A 16856-nucleotide genomic window follows, 5' to 3' on the forward strand; every position below is an offset into this window, starting at 1 on the left:
AAAAACTTTATAAAATATAGGTGCTTTAACAGAATTTGTTATAAAATAATATTTAAACTAGAAAGGAAACCCAGTTTGATCCTATATAAAGGAATCTCCACATAACATCTTAATCAAGAATCAAGTGAAAGCTAAGAAAAAAACAAAGAAGAACAGTCATATTCTATATTAAGAAAATGAAGACTTTCGGATTTCTAATGATTTCGACCTTTCTGGTTCTCTTTGCAACTCTTCTCCCTTATTCTTCGGCTTCAACCACCCGTCGATTTCACTTTAATGTAAGCAAATTTTACGAAGACTACATCTCATCTTATCTACTCTTAGACTCTATTTTTATTACGTGGTCATAAAATGAAATTTCGAAAAAATCATAAAGTAGTATGCACAAGGTTTATTCATTATACACATCTTCATCAGTCGTATGATACTATGATGTAAGATCAGTGCCGGTCTTGACACTTTAATTTTTTGACAATGCTCTACGTTTGAATAAAAAATTGTGCTTTAACTATTCTTATAAAAAATTTATAATGTCTTACATAAAACTACAATTATCGCATAAAATTTCTCTATGTTCTCTACATGGGACTTTACAGGATAGTTTCCGGTAACGTATTACACAAATGTAATAGTAACATTTTTCAATATTGATATAATTTTGGGGGGGTTTTAGGTCGAGTGGAAGAAGGTAACTAGGCTGTGCCACACGAAGCAACTTTTAACGGTGAACGGACAATACCCTGGGCCGGCGGTGGTGGTTAACGAAGGTGACACCGTAGAAATCAAAGTGACTAACCGGATTGCTCACAATACAACTATTCATTGGTAAATAATAATTAAATCTCATGCATGCATAATTTAACGACAGTTAAACATTTTGTTAACTTACTTTATGTGAGTAGGCATGGGTTAAGGCAATACCGGAGCGGTTGGGCTGATGGACCGGCTTACATTACGCAGTGTCCTATACGATCAAAACAATCATATACATATAGGTTCAAAGTGGAAGACCAAAGAGGAACACTCCTTTGGCATGCTCATCACTCATGGCAACGGGCCTCTGTCTACGGTGCCTTCATCATCTATCCAAGGCAGCCTTATCCATTCTCCGGCAGCCACATCCAGTCCGAAATTCCCATTATACTCGGTACAAAATATAACTATAGCTTTTATGTTTTGTTTCTTATCACTCAACTTTATAATTTTGCCAAAATTTTAAACCAAAATTATATATCAAACAGCGTATACAAACAGAAAAAGGGTAAATGGTAAAGCTTATCACTTTTAACTTTAGTTTCTGCGAGTACACAGTCAGGAAAGGGATCATGCATATATATATAACACACGTAATATTTAAATATTATGAATAAGTAGATGATAATCAATATGTATATATTAGTGCTCATATCATGGATAATTATGAATTGAGCTGTGAAACTCTAACTAATTATGAATTGAATTTTATCCAATTCCTTTTGATAAAACTAACTGATTTCATATGGAGTTAGTGCGTGTTCCGTTCAGTTTATGTTGAATTTGGTCTAATTCAGGTTAGTTTTATCTTGGTTCAAGACTTCAAGTTTACTTCCATTAAAAACCAATTTACAGAACATAAAACAAAGCCAGTATAACTTTTGATCATTAATATTAGAAAGATAAAAGAAAAATTATGGAACCTTTTACTAAATAAAATAAAATCATGTTAAAGAACACCAACTTAATGGTTTGGATTATATTTTGGTATGCTTTGGGTTGGTTTGAGTTTGGATGGTTTGACTTTGGGTTGACTCAGTTTGATTTGGTTTTTGCCCACCAGGTGAATGGTGGAATGATGACGTAGACAAGGTGGAGAAGCAGATGTTGAAAACAGGAGCTGGTGCTAAAGTTTCCGACGCTTACACGCTTAACGGCCTTCCCGGCCCACTCTACCCATGCTCTACCAAAGGTCGGACCAACCTTTTCCCTTAACCGATGGTTTAGTTCCAAATCCAATTGAATCCGGTTTGTTTCTCACTATAAATTTTAAAAACTCTGCAGATACTTTCACGGCGAACGTGGAGGCGGGAAAAACATACATCCTCCGCATAATCAACGCTGCTCTAAACAACGAGCTCTTCTTCGCTATATCAAACCACACACTAACCGTAGTCGAAGTCGACGCGGTTTACACCAAACCGGTCCACACAAAAGCAATCATGATCGCTCCCGGTCAAACCACCACACTCCTCCTCCGCACCAACCACCTCTCCGACGGAGAGTTTCTCATCGCCGCAACTCCTTACGTCACCTCCGTCTTCCCCTTCAACAACTCCACCGCCGTTGGCTTCCTCCGTTACAACAACAAAAGCAAACCGGTAAACCACCCAAACCGACGTCGGTTAATAACGTCCCTCTCCACACGCGCGGTTCTCCCGGACATGCTTGACACGAAGTTCGCGACGAGATTCTCCGACAGCATCAAGAGCCTCGGGTCGGCCGAGTATCCTTGCAAAGTCCCGACGACGATCGACAAGCGCGTGATCACCACGATCAGCCTCAACCTCCAAAACTGCCCGGAGAATCAAACTTGCTCCGGATACGACGGGAAGAGATTCTTCGCGTCGATGAACAACGTCTCGTTCATCAGACCTCCTATCTCAATCCTCGAGAGCTACTACAAGAAACAGAGCAAAGGTGTGTTCACTCTCGACTTCCCGGAGAAGCCTCCGAGCAGATTCGACTTCACGGGAGTCGATCCCGTGTCGGAGAACATGAACACCGAGTTCGGAACCAAGCTCTTCGAAGTGGACTTCGGTGCGAGGTTAGAGATTGTGTTTCAAGGGACGAGTTTTTTAAATATTGAGAACCATCCGTTACATGTGCACGGACACAACTTCTTCGTTGTCGGGAGAGGGTTCGGAAACTTCGACGTGGAGAAGGATCCGGAGAAGTATAACTTGGTGGATCCGCCGGAGAGGAACACCATCGCGGTGCCGACGGGAGGATGGGCGGCGATTAGGATAAACGCGGATAATCCTGGAGTTTGGTTTATTCACTGTCATCTCGAGCAGCATACCTCGTGGGGATTGGCTATGGGCTTTATCGTTAAAGATGGGCCTCTTCCTTCGCAGACTCTGCTTCGTCCTCCTCGTGATCTTCCCAAGTGTTGAAAGAGTGTTCAGCAAGTTAGGTTCGTTTCTAGGGTTTTGTTTTATTGTATTTGAGTGTTTTTAGATTTAAATAATGAATGGTTCGGTCAAATGCTTTTGAGTGTTCAGCAAGGTAGGTTGTTTTTAGGGTTTTGTTTTATGTTTTTGAGTGATTTAGATTATAAATAATGGTTGTTGTTTTCTGTCAAATGCTATTGCAAATGAATATGAAATCTTCAATGAAACTATGTATTAACTTAAAAGAATGATACTGCTTGAGATAAATTGATTACAATCGATGAAAGAAATCTAATATACTGCTTTTCTTGTTAATCTTAGCCTTCTTGTCCTCTGAGCTTCTAAAGCTTGTTTTCACTTTGAAACTCTCAGCTCTAGGTTTTGCTCCACGAACTCTCTTTGTGGTTATGTTCACATGACCTTGAACTTCAACTACATCTTCTGAATCCACAGAACTTCCCTTCTCTCTGTTCTTCTCAGAGTCTTGTTTGATTCCAGAATCATCAAGCTTGGATAAATCAATTGTACCCTCCTTTTGACTCTCTGAACAATCAGGTTCGTTGGAGTTTAGTGAAGAAGTAACATCCATTGCTTCACCGTTGGTCTCAAAAGAAACCTTGAGTTCTTGCAAACCATACTCTTCCATGTTGATTTCATCGGTTTTTCTGATCTTGAATGGGTTGTTATCCGGAGCCAGTGAGGGATTGCTGGTCGGGATAATCATATGATCCTTGTTAGGCTGCTGCAACACCAGTTTGTGTAGATCTAAATCTTGTTTTGAGTACTTTGGCTCCTCCAGAACACTTTCTGGACCGATTATAGCTTCATCTGCACTTCTTTTGAGATTTATTCTTTCCTCACTTTCAGACAAAGGCAGTAACAAAAAGGAGCTTCTCTTTTCCTGTTCCTTGAATGATTGTACAGGCGTCTTCAACTGCCTACTAGAAACTGAGAAGCGGTTAAAAGCCTCCATGGTTATGGGATCAACTTTCCCTTCAGCAATAGCAGCAGCAACAGATGGTGAGAGATCTCTGTTAAGTGTAACGTGTCAAGGTGAACAAAACTGGTAATAATCATGTTAACTTTTATGTGATGAATGTTAAAAGAAAAAGGATACGGTCCCAGGAACTCAAGCTCTTCAACTGGTAAATTCAAGAGGTTCTGCGAGAGGGGTTTCAAGTGCTTGAGCTTCTTACCATGAAAATCATATCTGCAACATATTAAATCAAAGGGAAATGATGTAAGAACGATACAAGAATGGTTATTAGCAAAACTTGACTCAGACGAGTGCTACTTACACACGAGCATACTGAAAAACTGAAACTGCTTCCATCAAAGAGCTGGAGTAATCTTCAGGAACTAGTTTGCCTTTTTTTGTCTTGAGAACTGACAAAACCTACAACATCCACACATTTGAATGTTTTAAGTACTGACAAAACCTACAACATTCACACATCAAGTAAATGCTTACACGTTCAACACTCTGGTACTTGGAGATGAATCCATGAGCTCTCGAGATGCCAACACCAGGAACAGAGGGCAGAAAATCACATCCAGCTAGTACGCACATTGCTGGAAAAAAAGACCAAAACCAACAACAATTGTATAAATGAATGTTGGGAGAGATAAGTCAGATCAAAGGCTCAACATGTAGATAATAATACTAACTAACCAGTGAATAGCTCTTGATCAAAATTCTGGAAAGAAGGCTTTTGATCAACCGCTTGAAAAACATTATCTAGAATCAGTTCCTCTCCTTTACCATACCGGTCCATCTTAAAGATAACCTTATCACCATACATATGTGAGGAAACATTATTAAACAATGCTCTTAAAACACTTTAACTTTCTTTTATTGTATGTGGAAAAAAGGATCCTACAGCTTTGCAGCCATAGGCGAGTAAATCGCTGTCCTCGGTTATAACAGCAGCAATCCCTCCTTGTTCAAGTTCGAGGCTGGATAGGTATGCTAGCTGAGCATCAGCCTCATACGGAGCTACTATAAATTCAACGTTTTCTGATTTCAGAACCTGAAAAGATGTTAGGACCTAGAAAAAGATTCATATTTTAATTAAGAAAAATACTAGGTTGATAAAAAAAAAACTTATACCTGGATCAGTTGATGAGCCATGGATGATGTTACACTAACTGCTCTCTGCGTGTAGTGATGACAATAGAGATTAGCTCACACAGTATCCTAGTCTTGACCAAAAATCTATTAGCAGAGTACATGAAAAACTACTGATTAAACACACATACCAACACAGAAAGAATGCCAAACTAAACCTAAGTTTCAAGAGGATAGTACTATGTTCTCAGGATTTAAGGACACTGGTTCAAGTTCAGAGTTCAGACACGGATGGAAGGAAAAATCTGTGCGGTGATAAAATGTATTCCTAGTAAAGACAGTCAAATCCTTGAGCTTTGAGAGGCTAATCAGCAGTGAAAGAAACTATAAAGCCATTGACGTGAGAAAAAGCTCGCTTCAACTAATAAATCTAAGGCTCTAACTCCTTAAATGAGAAGAACTACGAACCTGGAAGAACTCAACAGCTGCTCCAACATTCCCTTCTTTAAGCTTCACCATTGCAGCATCAAAGTTTGCCTTTCGCTTCCTGATAATACAAGGAAAAAAAACAAAAGTCACAAACGCTTAATTGAATGAAAAAAGAGTTTCTTAGGAGACTTGCCTTTGGCGTTCGTCACCAGTGGCAGCCTTGCAGGGCATATGACCACCATCGAGAACAACGACTGGGATAATCTCATAGTGTTGAAGAAGACTGATTCTGTGCATGAAGTAATCAATGTACCTCAGCTTTTTCTTCCCATCAGTGTCTAAACACAGCTCCATACTGCATGAGTATGCTGTTGCAAAAATAAAAAATAAAAAATAAAAATTCACAAGTCATGAAATTGAAATCCACCCATTAAACAGATTACAATTGATCTCATTTTCATTCTTCAGCTCAGAAACTAATTCGAATTAAACGGTTTACTTCAAATTAAGAGCGCAGGAAGCTTACCTCCTTTGTGTAGCCATGAATACGCATCGATTCCCACCTGGAAATACAGAATTGAGTAAGCCCATTAGTTAAAGACTTGATTTTTTATGGAGATTTACCCAGAACACGATTAAGAAACATTGAGAAGAGATAATTGGAGAAGTTGTTGTGTGTTACTCGTGTTCCGGCGTATTTCTGGATGTGAATGGGGAGAATGTATGGCTTCATGAATCTGAGGAGATCCTTTATCCCCATTTCTGCTTTGCTGTCTTATCTTCTCGCTCTGTCTCTCTCTTATTAGGGTTCTTCCGCTGTCCGAAATGTTTTTGTTTTATTGCTTCTTCTATTCTTTTATCTCTCGCTTAGAGTAAAAAAGAAAGGTATTAATTAATTACACAGTTTTTAAGACTAGACCTTGGCGCGAAAAGGACATGGCGGGAGGTAATTAAAGAACGACAGACTCCACGTCAGCATTAGAAGCGGCTGTTCCACTATTACTTGACGAGCTCGAACAAATGTTCATGCTTATAATTTGTAAAGGAAGGTAACGAGTTGGTAAGAGTGAAATTTTCATCATTTTCTTGTATGATTTAACCATTGTGCTAGTTACTCAAAAAGCCGAATGATTTACTATAATTCATTCAATGTCAATACAAATTCACGAATGTGATAAATTTGTAGGATTATCAAAGAATCCACATGGAATAACTTTGTTTTTGGTCAACAAAAATGGAATAACTTAAAACCGCAAAGATATCACAAACAATATAAAAGATCCAAACCTAGAATTGATTGACATAAAAAAAATATTCTTGCAAAATCTCTGGGTGTTTACGAGTTTGCTGAAAAAAACAAAAGTGATAGATAAAACAGCCAAAGAGATGTGATCACTAGTAGCGGCCAATACCCCAAACTCTGATAACTCCATCGGTATAACCACTGAACAAGGTGCTTCCATCCGCATTCCAGCTCAGGCTGGTGCAGTAAATAACCTATCCACACCAACAAACAAACCCACTTCAATGTAAGCTTAGGTATGGAGACTTAAAAACCATTTCAAACAGTACACTAAGTAAATAATGAAGTTCAAATATAGCAACGAGACAGGATCTTTACAGACAAAAAAAAAACTCAACTGTTACACAGGTTTCAATTCACATATTGATTCACAGGTTTCACTAGTTACGATATACATCAATCTATGCTATATCAGAACAAAATTGTACTAGCAATATAATAGATCAATGAACAGTATTACTTGGATCATCAGCTTTATCTAAACATCATATAGACAAACTACATAAACATCTATCTATACAAACGGACAACACTTGTAATCGAACACAAGTATCTCATTACCTTCTTTTTGTTGCCAGCAGTACCACTTCCATCAGACTTCTCAGCCTCAGCCTTAAGATCAACCTTCAAATCCTCAACAACACTCTTACTCTCAAGATCCCAAATCTTAATCCCCTGCTCAGTCGCAGCACAAAGCCAGTACCTATTAGGACTAAAACAAAGCGCGTGGATCACAGAGTTCGCTTCAAGAGAGTAAAGCTTCTTCCCCTCAGCCAAATCCCACAGCAACACCACACCGTCTTTCCCTCCACTAGCACACAAAGAACCATCAGGCGAAACAGCAACAGTGCTAACATACCCACTGTGCCCCGCAAGAGTCGACCTAAGCTTACAGTTCGACAAGTTCCACACTTTCACCGTCTTATCCCACGACGCCGACACAATCGTCGGCTGAAGCGTGTTGGGACTGAACCTAACGCAGCTCACCCAGTCACCGTGCCCCTCACCTCCTTCGGCGATAGTGTACTTACACTCACCGAGAGTGTTCCAAAGCTTAATCGTACGGTCACGAGAGGCCGACACAATCTGACGGTTGTCGAGCGAGAAGGCGACGGAGAGAACGTCTTTAGTGTGTCCGACGAATCGTCGAGTCGACACACCGGCGGCGAGGTCCCAGAGACGGAGCTCGCCGTCCCAGCTTCCGGAGAGCGCGAACTGCCCGTCGGAGGAGAGGACGACGTCCTCGACGAAGTGGGAGTGGCCGGTGAGGCGCCTCTGGGCTACGCCGTAGGATTTGTCGTCTTTGGTGAGTTTCCAGAGGATGATGGATTTGTCGCGGGAGGCGGAGACGATGATGTCGGAGTTGTCGATCGGGGTGGCGATCGCGGTGACCTGGTCGGTGTGGGCGCGCATTGTGCCTTTTAAAACGAGTCCTTCCGCCATTTTCGGTGCGTGGAGGTGGAGGAGGAGCTTCGGAAGCTAGGGTTTTGCGGTGTGAGATGCGAAGGGGAAGGCGTGGGGGGAAAGAAGCGGCGGTTTATATGAGAGAGACGAGTGAAATGGATTTAGGGTTAGTTTCTTTTATTGGGCCTATATGATGATAAGGTTTGCTAATGGGTCTTCTGTATACGATATGCTGGCGAACAACCAAACCCGAACCAAAATTGGTTGAATATCCAAATGGATTCAAATTTTTGGTATTTAGAAAACTAATTCAACCCAAATCAAAATATATTAGATACCTAAATATATCTGAAATAAATTTATATATTTATATACATTAATTAAATTTTAGATTCAGTATCTAAAATATATAAAATATTTTGAAGTTATCTAAAATATTTGAAAATATAAACACATTGTTAAAAGTAATGGTTAAGACAACCAAATAATACTCAAAACACTAAAAATACTTAAAATATTTATTAATTTTCTATCTAAATATTCAAATCAAACTAGTTTATAATTTAAATTTAGGTATTTAGGATACATTATTCAAAGTTTATATGTAACTAGATATTTCTAGTTATTTTTGGTTTCTAATTTACAATTTTCTTTTGTTTGGGCCTTTCTAAAAATGTTTATTATTTTTTATAATTAGCTTTTATTTATAATTTGTTATTAAGTAATTTCTTGTACTTGTAGGATTTTATATTTCGTTTTTGTTTTAATACTTCAAAAAAAAATATTCTCTTTTATAATTCTCTTTATTTAGAAGTTAAAAATATAAAAATTACTTAAAAACAGGTTTTTACAATTATTTTTGTTTAGGATTTAAAAAAAGAAAAACTACTATTAAATATATTTGAATAATGTAATTATATTTATGATGTCATAATCTTAAAATATATATGGTTATGTGTCACAATCATATTAATTAGAAACTTTTAAAAGATTGTGCGATAATAATTTACTTTTTCTAAAATCTTAATAAAATAGATTTGTAAAAAAAAAAGTTTTTCTAATCCTAACCAAAAGAGGATTTGTTTTTTTTTTCCTTTTAACTCCTGATCAATGAGAAATTTAAAAGTTTATTTAATAATAATTTTTACTTTTAAGAATTTGATGATTAATATGCTACTAAAACAAATTTAATTAACAAAGAAAAATCTAAAAGTAAAAGTGATGTTAAAATAACAAAATTTAAAATATATATTTTTTAAAAAATTACTTAATATTAACTGAAAATAACTATATGGTAGTAATTTTATATTTCTTAAATCTTATACAAAATATAATTGTTAAAATTTATGTAAGAATATTTTTTGTAATAATAATTTTCCCTTTTCTAAAGTTTTTTAAAATCCTAAACAAAAAATATTTTTAATTTACTTTTGACATATGTCGCAATTTTAGTTATTTTATTGACACATGTCGTGATAATGTTAATTAATAACTTTGAAAAACTAAAATTTATATAATAAGAAAATTTGAAGAACCAAATTTTATATAATAAGATATATTATTATTTTAATTTTAGATTGTAAGAAATTTAAAGTAAATATGAATCTAAAATTTTTTAAAATAATTAAACGGGTTATCCAAACGCTAATGAACCCGAATCCAAAATTTATAAATACCTTAACGAAGCTGAATTTTTTATTCCTGAAAACTCAAAACGTCAATAGCCCCTTCGACAAGCTTCTGCTCTTTCGCGATAAAACCTAGAAAGCTTCTTTCCTTTCGTTCAATCCAGCATCAGCCATGGGTATGGTTTTCCCGAGCTCTCTCCTTTTTCTATTTTTCATCTTTTATGCGCGCTTACTACGGCTTATGTAGCTCAGTATAATCGTCTGTTTGAATTTGGCCCTCAGATAGTAAGGGATTGATTCAATCTGAAATCAGAATTATCTAGTCTAGTTTGTGTAGCATGAGGATTCGGATGTAGTTGTAAAAGCTCACATGAAACTTGTATGCCCTGCTATGCTAAACTTTAGCTTTTTCGACTAGCCAACTTCTCATTCTCAGTAATTTTTCTCGTAGTGGTTTTCCCAGACATCTAGGGCTAATTTCTGTACATAATTGGTCTGTCTTGGAGTTAAAGTGTCTTTCTTATATGTTGAAGCTGAATGGGTGTGCCACTTTATTTTGTTTCCGCAATATGTTCCTCATGATAGTTATTTGTGCGTTTTCAATTGTTATATATGTGCCTTGGTAATATTTGTAATATATGAGTTTTACTGCCCTTTATATCTTTTTATTAACTATGTAGATCTTGAGGCTGAGATCCGTGCATTACAGCTTGATTCGGCAGGTAATTTCTGAAGATAAACAAGCTCGAAATCTTTTTCTTATTTCAATAATACTAATTTTTCTTTTGCTGGACCCTTGTCTGTTTCAGCTTCTGAGGATCATGATCAGGAAATACTCCTTCCAGTGCATAACCCAGCGAAAGGTTTAGATTTTCTCACACTACTCCTGTCTTATATTTTTGTTTTCGGCTGTCTGGTTAAAGTTCTAATTGTCTTTCTTGTATATTTTAATCATTTTAGCTAAAGAGAAGGCAGCACAAGAGAAGGCTGCGAAAGAAGAGGAAGCGGAAGAAGAGGCAGAAGCAAACAAAAAGCGACACTTGAATGCGGTCTTCATTGGTCATGTTGGTATGTCTATCTGGTTGTTGAATTATTTTCATCAGTGTACGTCCATAATAGATACATCTCGTGTATTTTCTAAATTAGTACCAGGATGTTTATGCATCACAGCTTTGAAATCCGGTCTTGAGCTATTAGTCTTTGTGTGTGTTTTAAGTTTTTTAATCTTGCGTTAATCTTAACACGGCCACTTTCAACTATAGATGCAGGAAAATCTACAATTGGAGGACAGATTCTCTTCCTCAGCGGTCAGGTGGACGACAGACAAATCCAGAAGTATGAGAAGGAAGCAAAAGACAAAAGTAGAGAAAGCTGGTGAGTGTTTCTGATTAATTCAAACTGATAAGCAATGTTTCTGTTCTAGTTTTCTGTTTTAATTAACTTGTTATTGACCCGTATGTTAGGTATATGGCATATATAATGGATACAAATGAAGAAGAGAGGGCCAAGGTACCTGCCGTGTTTTGATTAATGTTTCTTCGTCTAGTAAAACTCTGTGTCCCAGAGGATAGAATTCACGTGTCTTGATTTGACAGGGTAAAACAGTTGAAGTTGGAAGGGCTCATTTTGAAACTAAGAACACAAGGTTTACCCTTTTGGATGCTCCGGTAAGGGATCAGTTTAAAATGATTAGTTTTTTTGTTCATTTGTTTTTCATGTCGATTATTTTCTTCTAATCTCTTGTGCGGTTTTGAACTTGTAGGGTCACAAGAGTTATGTACCCAATATGATTAGTGGAGCATCTCAGGCGGACATTGGTGTGCTGGTTAGTCTGTGGTTCCTTACTGTAATATAAGTCTTATGTAGGAAGCCTATTAATTTGCTCCTCTCATTTTTTCGTTGTAGGTGATTTCGGCCCGTAAAGGTGAATTTGAAACAGGATTTGAGAAGGGTGGGCAGACGCGTGAACATGTCCAACTCGCAAAAACATTGGGAGTGTCGAAGCTGGTTGTTGTGGTGAACAAAATGGATGATCCAACTGTGAACTGGTCGAAAGAGAGGTACGTACTTACATCAAACATTCTAATCCCTGCCAATGTTGATATTCTTATCTCTTTCCATCATCCACTTCTATGCAGGTACGATAAAATAGAACAAAAAATGGTACCATTTCTTAAATCCTCTAGATACAACACGAAGAAAGGTATCAATCAGTGAACTATTAACCTTTCCGATTAGGTATGTTCTAATTGCACGTTTAATTTGTTCTTTTGCTCTCTTGTTGTTCAGATGTTATATTCTTGCCTATATCCGGTCTAATGGGGGTTAATATGGATAAGAGGATGGATCATAACGTTTGTCCATGGTACAGTGGCCCTAGCTTTTTCGAAGTACTTGATTCTATTGAAGTTCCACCACGAGATAATGGTCCATTCAGGTGAACCTTCACTGTCTCTCTGTCTTATTATTATTTTGTTCATTCAAGTTTTCTTTGTTATTTTATATCTGTTCATGCATTCATGAAACCATGACTTGCGTATTCATGCTGCTTATGGATAATCACATCCACATGCAACTACTCTTAACTTTGGCATATGTTTTAACATGCTTAATAAAAAAATGTCTTCTATAGTTTCCTTTCCATTCCTTTAATTGAAAGGAGAATTATTATATGTATACCTATGTCTGTATGTTGTAGACTGTGTTAACCCAAACTAATCTTATGAATTGTGTAGGATGCCTATTATAGATAAATTTAAAGACATGGGAACAGTTGTTATGGGAAAAGTAGAATCTGGCAGCATTAAGGAGGGTGATTCCTTGATTATCATGCCAAACAAGGTACTTTTCCAAATGTATTCCCTCACATCTCATAATTTAACTGCCAGCTCATTCTGATAACTTTCACGTATCAATGTAGGAGCCCGTGAAAGTTGTTGCTATATTTTGCGACGAAGATAAAGTTAAGCGTGCTGGACCTGGTGAGAATTTGAGAGTCCGCATAACTGGCATTGAAGATGAGGATATCCTTTCCGGTTTTGTTTTATCCAGCACGGGTGAGTTTGATTACCTTTTCACGTGATTTTTTTTGTGGATGGAAATCTTTAGCATTCTCGTTTTGTTAGTTATACTAATGTGGAGTTTTTTCTTTGTTAGTAAAACCTGTAGCTGCTGTTACTGAGTTTGTTGCACAACTACAAATCATTGGGCTGCCTGAAAAGGTAAGCACATGTGTTCTTCTGAAATGTTTAACTTTTGAGCGTTTCTGAATAGTGTTGCTCGCTTGCCAGTGTATTCGTAAAATTAATCCCTCGAGTCTTCATTATTTTGCTGCTCTTGTAGGCTGTTCTCACGGCTGGTTACAAGGCTATTCTCCACATTCATGCGGTTGTTGAGGAATGTGAGATCATGGAATTGATAAGCGAAATCGATATGGAGACGAGGGAGCCCATGAAAAATAAAAGAGTTCGGTTTGTGAAGAACGGTGCTGGTGTGGTCTGCCGTATACAGGTGTGGTTCTTTCTGTTTGCCTTTTTTCCTCATTAAATTTTTAATTCCTAGCCATTAGTTCCAGATAATTTAGATTTAAGTTTCTATCCCAATCCAAGAAAAAGCTGAAATATTACTTCATTTCGAACTTGGTACAATCAGCAAGTTATTATCATTATCAAGTCTTTATAATCTTAACTCTCTGCAGGTTACCAATTCAATCTGTGTTGAAAAATTCTCAGATTTTCCTCAGCTAGGAAGATTCACACTACGAACTGAAGGTAAAAGATTTCCTAGACTGTATCAAATGCAATGCAGAATATAATAATCACCCATCTTAGTTTACAAATTTTTACTTGGGGTCACTCACTCACTGCAGGGAAAACAGTAGCTGTTGGGAAGGTGACTGCGCTCTCAGGTGCTTCCTCAAGCGCTTGATTCAAATTTTGAGAGGAAAACGGTGACCGACTAGTCTCGTGATTTTTAGTTATTTGGAACCACCAAGTTGAATTCCCTAAACCCAAATCGTAATTCCAACTGAGGTTTTGAAATTTACTGATGCAGATTTGTAACCTTAGACTGTTTTTTTTTGGAAATTTAAAAGATAGAAAGAGTATTATGATGAACATGAGTGTGACTTTTTTTCTTTCTCTTAAGCTAAATTTACAATTACTACTACTACTACTACTACTACTTCTATTACCTCTTAGCTGAGTCTGTTTTTCGGCTTTTTGGAGTTCAAAATTTTAAGCAGCCAAGGAAACACCAATTGTTCCTTTTATGTTTCTTCCTGCTCCATGCAACACTAAGGAAACACTAAGTGATGCAGTTTTGGGGTTTGCACTGGTTAATTGACAACTAATGCATCCATAGTCAAATTAAACCGGATAAGGATTACCAACTTATACCAAACCAATGGTAAGAATAAAGGCTTTATTATAAAGCAGTGGGCGGGGTTATGGTTATTACCAAACCAGTGGTACGATATCGAGATAACGGTCGAGAGAAATAATCTAGTTGAAAGCTTTTCTTAGCCAAATGAAACTGGTGGTCCACAATAGACACCAGCTCTAGTGTTTTTTTTTTTTTTTTCCTTTTTCTGATTTGGTCTGTCTGTAAAATCGATGTGGAAAATAAGAAGAATGATAAAGCAGGAAGCTTGTTAGGTACTACGATGATGGTCTCACCAGCTTCATGGGTTTTATCCCCGTCTTCTTCTATCTTCTTTAATCATCGCCAGAGATTGCTTTCGGTGAAATCAACGGTCGACGGTAGGAACCAGACTGTTCCACCGGGACAGAGCCAAACCCCTAACAAAGTACTCTCCTTGTGCCTTTTCATTGTTTTATTGGTTAACAAAGTTCACAGCTTGTTGAAGTTATTTGTGGTCAGAAGTGTTTGGATACGCACTACTCACTAGTTTTTTTTTTTTTGGATAGAGTTTTTTTATGTTTATTTATTTTATTTTGAACTTGGGGATTGTAGGAAGTAACTGAGAGCGTGAGTGTGTTAAAAACGGCTGCAAAAACTCGGAAGGTTGCAGCAGAGGAGATTTTAGCTGCTTTTGCTGCTATCGAAAAGGCTAAGGTTGATCCATCACCGTTCCTCGAAACGCTAGGTGGATCCGAGTCCCCTGGACGAACATGGATGCTCATCTTCACTGCCGAGGTCTATTACAATAGTTATTCATGTCTTATAATGTTACAGTCTTGATATCACTGACATGTGATCTTATGTTATACGACCGTGCAGAAGAAACTGAAGAAAGGTCGTTATTTCCCTCTAACCGCTGTTCAGAGATTTGATGCTGCGGTAAGGCCTCCTCCTTTATATGCTCGCCATCAAAATGTTATACATTTTGGAAGTAATAGCAACACAGTTGTCTTTTATTTGAATCTTGTAACAGGGGAAAAGAATAGAGAACGGGGTGTATCTTGGTCCACTAGGAGCTTTGACCTTCGAAGGAAAGTTTTCATGGAAGAACCGTATCCTAGCCTTCATTTTCGAACAGATACGCATAAAGATTGGACCTTTAGATCCTATAAAGATCGGTTTGGGAAAGAAAGACGCAGAGGAAGAGCCGAGTAACAAAGACCCTTTCTTCATTTGGTTTTATGTCGATGAAGAAATAGCTGTTGCTCGCGGAAGAAGCGGTGGTACAGCTTTCTGGTGTCGTTGTCGCCGCATTGCTTCATGATGATCACTCTCTTCTTCTTCTTCTCAAAAATACTTTCCCTGTAAAAATCTTTGAATGTGTGAATGATACACAATATGAGTCATCTGCAATGTTGTAATGTAAACTATACCCGGATGGTTTAAGGTTGTGGTAGGACAAATTCATGGGCTCTTTCAGTTTGGTTTAACCGGGGTTTTGTACAAACTGGATTGTGTTTAATTCGAACAAAACGATGTCGTTTGGAGTGTATTACCTTTACGCATGGCATAAAAACCGAGAACCGAAAACCAAACCGGAAACGAACCTGAAAGAGAACCGAAATTCAAAAATAACCGAGCGGTTTCTATATTTCTATAACTGAAAATCGAACCCGTGAACCAAATAGGTACCTGAATATCCGAAATATAATTTATATACCTACACAATATTAATTATTTCGGTTCCTATATTTCTATAACCGAAAAATCGAATCCGAAAACCAAATGGGTACCAAAATATCCAAAATATTGTACCTAAAACTATTAATTATATTTGATATTAAAAATACAAAATATTCCAAACATATTGCTTATACACCGAACTACCGGAATTTCTTTTTAAATATCCAGATATTTTTTATCTAAAACATTTAAAAATATCCAAATTATCATAGAAAATTAAATTATCTGAATATTTTTTATCCAAAGTATTAAAATTTATTTGAATGACCCGATTTTTACTCAAAGTCCCAAGAAAATTGTTTTTTACTTCCAATTGTTCCAAATTAACCGGAAAACCAGAAACCGAACAGAACCAAAAACCGAAATAATCAAACCGGACCCGAACTGAATATCATAGATAACTAAATGGTTTCTATATCTATCCGAAAAACCAAAACCGAAATCGAAATAATCGAACCGGAATCGAATGAAAACCGAACCCACATGCCTAATTACCTTTATTAATTATTTATACTGTTTGAGCGCAGTCTCCCACTTCTCCAGCTAAGTAAATAACAAAAGTAACTAGATTTTGATCCGCGCTTTCAAAGCGCGGGTTTATTTTTGTTTTTTTTTTCAATTGACAAATATTTAGTAAATGTCACATTTTCATATATTTGTGTTTTATTTTATAAAAGACTTAAAAATTTTATCTTTATTTATCGTATTTCATTTTAAATGACTATTTATGTTTAAAAAATTAAACTTTATTTTTTAATGAATTAAGTTGGTAT

General features: G+C 36.9%; 5 protein-coding genes across 5 annotated transcripts; 3 read left to right on the plus strand and 2 right to left on the minus strand.

Annotated features, from left to right (window-relative positions):
• Positions 1 to 135: 135 nt before the first annotated feature.
• On the plus strand, positions 136 to 3391 carry LOC103835921 (laccase-1). The gene is made up of 5 exons (XM_009112115.3): positions 136 to 278; positions 674 to 825; positions 903 to 1147; positions 1817 to 1945; positions 2038 to 3391. Exons 1-5 carry the CDS (start codon positions 177 to 179, stop codon positions 3147 to 3149), a joined length of 1740 nt encoding a protein of 579 aa, XP_009110363.1. The 5' UTR covers positions 136 to 176; the 3' UTR covers positions 3150 to 3391.
• LOC103835922 (exonuclease 1) lies at positions 3359 to 6607 on the minus strand. The gene is made up of 11 exons (XM_009112116.3): positions 6326 to 6607; positions 6170 to 6206; positions 5837 to 6011; positions 5683 to 5761; positions 5257 to 5301; positions 5027 to 5176; positions 4819 to 4933; positions 4618 to 4718; positions 4445 to 4542; positions 4264 to 4356; positions 3359 to 4177 (listed from the first exon to the last, which is right to left on the minus strand). Exons 1-11 carry the CDS (start codon positions 6401 to 6403, stop codon positions 3418 to 3420), a joined length of 1731 nt encoding a protein of 576 aa, XP_009110364.1. The 5' UTR covers positions 6404 to 6607; the 3' UTR covers positions 3359 to 3417.
• A 254-nt stretch (positions 6608 to 6861) lies between these two features.
• LOC103835923 (receptor for activated C kinase 1A) lies at positions 6862 to 8495 on the minus strand. Its single transcript, XM_009112117.3, has 2 exons — positions 7508 to 8495; positions 6862 to 7140 (listed from the first exon to the last, which is right to left on the minus strand). Exons 1-2 carry the CDS (start codon positions 8387 to 8389, stop codon positions 7039 to 7041), a joined length of 984 nt encoding a protein of 327 aa, XP_009110365.2. The 5' UTR covers positions 8390 to 8495; the 3' UTR covers positions 6862 to 7038.
• Positions 8496 to 9809: 1314 nt separating this feature from the next.
• LOC103835924 (eukaryotic peptide chain release factor GTP-binding subunit ERF3A-like) lies at positions 9810 to 14151 on the plus strand. The gene is made up of 17 exons (XM_018654037.2): positions 9810 to 10154; positions 10659 to 10700; positions 10788 to 10841; positions 10939 to 11046; positions 11241 to 11352; positions 11442 to 11487; positions 11574 to 11645; positions 11741 to 11803; positions 11884 to 12038; positions 12117 to 12181; positions 12268 to 12415; positions 12714 to 12819; positions 12899 to 13034; positions 13135 to 13199; positions 13321 to 13488; positions 13676 to 13748; positions 13847 to 14151. Exons 1-17 carry the CDS (start codon positions 10151 to 10153, stop codon positions 13903 to 13905), a joined length of 1476 nt encoding a protein of 491 aa, XP_018509553.1. The 5' UTR covers positions 9810 to 10150; the 3' UTR covers positions 13906 to 14151.
• Positions 14152 to 14502: 351 nt separating this feature from the next.
• On the plus strand, positions 14503 to 15892 carry LOC103835925. The gene is made up of 4 exons (XM_009112119.2): positions 14503 to 14785; positions 14953 to 15135; positions 15220 to 15279; positions 15374 to 15892. Exons 1-4 carry the CDS (start codon positions 14642 to 14644, stop codon positions 15662 to 15664), a joined length of 678 nt encoding a protein of 225 aa, XP_009110367.1. The 5' UTR covers positions 14503 to 14641; the 3' UTR covers positions 15665 to 15892.
• The last annotated feature ends 964 nt before the right edge of the window (positions 15893 to 16856 follow it).

This window comes from Brassica rapa, chromosome A08, assembly GCF_000309985.2.
Source record: "Brassica rapa cultivar Chiifu-401-42 chromosome A08, CAAS_Brap_v3.01, whole genome shotgun sequence".
In the NCBI taxonomy this organism is placed as follows: domain Eukaryota; kingdom Viridiplantae; phylum Streptophyta; class Magnoliopsida; order Brassicales; family Brassicaceae; genus Brassica; species Brassica rapa.

Excerpts from the sequence above, each read along its gene's own strand:
- LOC103835921 (XM_009112115.3), top strand. The coding sequence starts at position 177 with ATGAAGACTTTCGGATTTCTAATGATTTCGACCTTTCTGGTTCTCTTT. Across the intron at positions 826-902 it reads CACAATACAACTATTCATTG|GCATGGGTTAAGGCAATACC; the intron begins GTAAATAATAAT and ends TTATGTGAGTAG. Across the intron at positions 1,946-2,037 it reads CTACCCATGCTCTACCAAAG|ATACTTTCACGGCGAACGTG; the intron begins GTCGGACCAACC and ends AAAACTCTGCAG.
- LOC103835922 (XM_009112116.3), bottom strand. The coding sequence starts at position 6,403 with ATGGGGATAAAGGATCTCCTCAGATTCATGAAGCCATACATTCTCCCC. Across the intron at positions 4,934-5,026 it reads TCGCCTATGGCTGCAAAGCT|GTTATCTTTAAGATGGACCG; the intron begins GTAGGATCCTTT and ends TATGGTGATAAG. Across the intron at positions 4,543-4,617 it reads AGTACCAGAGTGTTGAACGT|GTTTTGTCAGTTCTCAAGAC; the intron begins GTAAGCATTTAC and ends TGGATGTTGTAG.
- LOC103835923 (XM_009112117.3), bottom strand. The coding sequence starts at position 8,389 with ATGGCGGAAGGACTCGTTTTAAAAGGCACAATGCGCGCCCACACCGAC. Across the intron at positions 7,141-7,507 it reads CTGCTGGCAACAAAAAGAAG|GTTATTTACTGCACCAGCCT; the intron begins GTAATGAGATAC and ends TGGTGTGGATAG.
- LOC103835924 (XM_018654037.2), top strand. Across the intron at positions 11,047-11,240 it reads GGTCTTCATTGGTCATGTTG|ATGCAGGAAAATCTACAATT; the intron begins GTATGTCTATCT and ends TTTCAACTATAG. Across the intron at positions 13,749-13,846 it reads ATTCACACTACGAACTGAAG|GGAAAACAGTAGCTGTTGGG; the intron begins GTAAAAGATTTC and ends CACTCACTGCAG.
- LOC103835925 (XM_009112119.2), top strand. The coding sequence starts at position 14,642 with ATGATGGTCTCACCAGCTTCATGGGTTTTATCCCCGTCTTCTTCTATC. Across the intron at positions 14,786-14,952 it reads AGAGCCAAACCCCTAACAAA|GAAGTAACTGAGAGCGTGAG; the intron begins GTACTCTCCTTG and ends TGGGGATTGTAG. Across the intron at positions 15,280-15,373 it reads TTCAGAGATTTGATGCTGCG|GGGAAAAGAATAGAGAACGG; the intron begins GTAAGGCCTCCT and ends ATCTTGTAACAG.